The 2,500-nt window shown below is 43.9% G+C and overlaps 1 protein-coding gene across 1 annotated transcript in view; it reads left to right on the top strand.

Annotated features, from left to right (window-relative positions):
- crim1 (cysteine rich transmembrane BMP regulator 1 (chordin-like)) overlaps positions 1-2,500 on the top strand; it is a 103,367-nt gene that overhangs the window by 91,538 nt on the left and 9,329 nt on the right. Inside the window, 1 exon segment of the mRNA XM_080850699.1 lies at positions 1,616-1,837. Within this exon segment, the coding sequence (XP_080706825.1) occupies positions 1,616-1,837 (222 nt within the window).

The following is a 2,500-nucleotide window of genomic DNA, read 5'->3' as shown; positions in this document are numbered from 1 at the left end:
GGTAGTTCTCCAGTGACACTAGGGTAATTCTCCAGTGACAGTAGGGTAATTCTCCACTGACACTAGGGTAATTCTCCAGTGACAGTAGGGTAATTCTCCAGTGACAGTAGGGTAGTTCTCCAGTGACAGTAGTAGGGTAATTCTCCAGTGACAGTAGTAGGGTAATTCTCCAGTGACAGTAGTAGGGTAATTCTCCAGTGACAGTAGGGTAATTCTCCAGTGACAGTAGGGTAATTCTCCAGTGACAGTAGTAGGGTAATTCTCCAGTGACAGTAGTAGGGTAATTCTCCAGTGACAGTAGGGTAATTCTCCAGTGACAGTAGTAGGGTAATTCTCCAGTGACAGTAGGGTAATTCTCCACTGACAGTAGGGTAATTCTCCAGTGACAGTAGGGTAATTCTCCACTGACAGTAGGGTAATTCTCCACTGACAGTAGGGTAGTTCTCCACTGACAGTAGGGTAATTCTCCAGTGACAGTAGGGTAATTCTCCACTGACAGTAGGGTAATTCTCCAGTGACAGTAGGGTAATTCTCCAGTGACAGTAGTAGGGTAGTTCTCCAGTGACAGTAGTAGGGTAATTCTCCAGTGACAGTAGGGTAATTCTCCAGTGACAGTAGGGTAATTCTCCAGTGACAGTAGGGTAGTTCTCCAGTGACAGTAGGGTAGTTCTCCAGTGACAGTAGTAGGGTAATTCTCCACTGACAGTAGGGTAATTCTCCACTGACAGTAGGGTAGTTCTCCAGTGACAGTAGGGTAATTCTCCAGTGACAGTAGGGTAAATCTCCAGGGACAGTAGGGAACCTCCACTATCAGTAAAACTCAGTCCGGTCAAACGTAGCCGTTTGTTGTAGCAGCAGACAGAGTGGAAAAATGCGAGGCCTGACCGGCCCTGAAGGGATGAAAGTGCAGAATTCACAAACTCTCTCTCTCACATACACACACACACACACACACACACACACTCACACAAACACACATACACACACAGACACACACACACACACACACACACAATACACAAACTAAAAGTGAAAGAATGTGCGGAAAAATATGCATTGCACAGAAGTCAGCAGGTTTTGTGTGAAAACAGCTTTGAGAAAACCAAGCAGTCTGAGAGAGAAACTTTGTTTTGAACTTGTAGGAGGCAAAATTGGCAAAGCTCCTCAAATGATTACAAGCTTGAAATATTTGTCTGTCTCAGCCCTTTGCCTGGGCAAAATGCAGCATATTAGTAGGGTGTTAGTGAGTCTTGTTTGAATGTCATTACTATTTATTCACCGTCAAATATTTAGAATGTTTTATAACAAAATTAATGAGAAACAGACAAAGCAGGAAGACATGCGGCAAATAAGCTAGCTAGTTAAAAATGTAATGCACCATTGAATAAGAATTAGTACAGTGTTCCTAAATAAATATTGGTTGATGGAATGTATAGTTTGATGTTTTACATGAATCAATATTGGAATGAATGATGTGTATTTCAGTTTTAGTAAAAAAAAAATGTTTGTTTGCTTTTGTGAGCGCCATATATAGTCAAAGGTTTTCCACTAAGCATGTTGCTACGTGTTACCAAGTGAATGACCTTTGACCCCTTTGTCCCCAATCTCCCCACAGAGGAGCCTGTGACCCCGCAGTCGCCTAGCAACGACAGCATGCCCAGCTACTGCCGCAACGAGGAGGGCGACATCTTCCTGGCGGCCGAGTCATGGAAGCCCAACATGTGCTCCAGCTGCGTGTGTCTGGACGCCACCATCAGCTGCTTCTCCGAGACCTGCCCGCCGGTGGCCTGCGCCCGGCCCGTGCTCAGGAAGGGACAGTGCTGCCCCTACTGCCTGGGTATGTGGGCACAGGACCTGGCATCCGAGCATACGTTACATAGGTCATAGGCAGTGGTGTAGTCCTGGGTATACGCAGGTATACGGAGTATACCCACTTATTTTTCAGTCAGCATTGAGTATACCCACTTCTCAAAACAGGGCGTTTATCCTGTGCTGTATGGGCTGCTTAAAAAAAATAAGAGTATACCCACTTCTCCAGGCACCACTACACCACTGGTCATAGGCATCCCAGTCATGTCTGCAGTTCTCAACAGTATTGTTTCGCCTAGACCAGTGGTCCCCAATTTTTTTTCCCCAAGGGCCAAATTATGTAAAGCAAGTGAGGCTGAGGGCCAACAAACCCCCCCCCCCCCCAAAATGACAGCGGTTAAAAAAAAATAACAGTTTTTATTAGTGCTGTCAAACGATTAAAATATTTAATCACGATTAATCGCAAATTAATTAATCGCAAATTTTATTTTAATGCTCTTATCATGGAAAAGTGGATTGGCTTGCTTTATGCAATGTTTTATTTTATTGAAAAACAACATTGCCAAACAGGGGTGTACAAAATAAAATTATAAAGTGCACATTTCAGACTCTGCTGAAAAGCTGCCCGTTGACATTTTCAGACAACAGTGAAGCTTGCTTCTTTTGCACAACTTTTAAAAGGTAAACTTTC

The sequence above is a fragment of the Sprattus sprattus genome, assembly GCF_963457725.1.
Source record: "Sprattus sprattus genome assembly, chromosome: 13".
Lineage (NCBI taxonomy): Eukaryota > Metazoa > Chordata > Actinopteri > Clupeiformes > Clupeidae > Sprattus > Sprattus sprattus.
The sequence above is the reverse complement of the archived record's forward strand: the minus strand, read 5'-3'. Positions and strand labels throughout refer to the sequence as shown.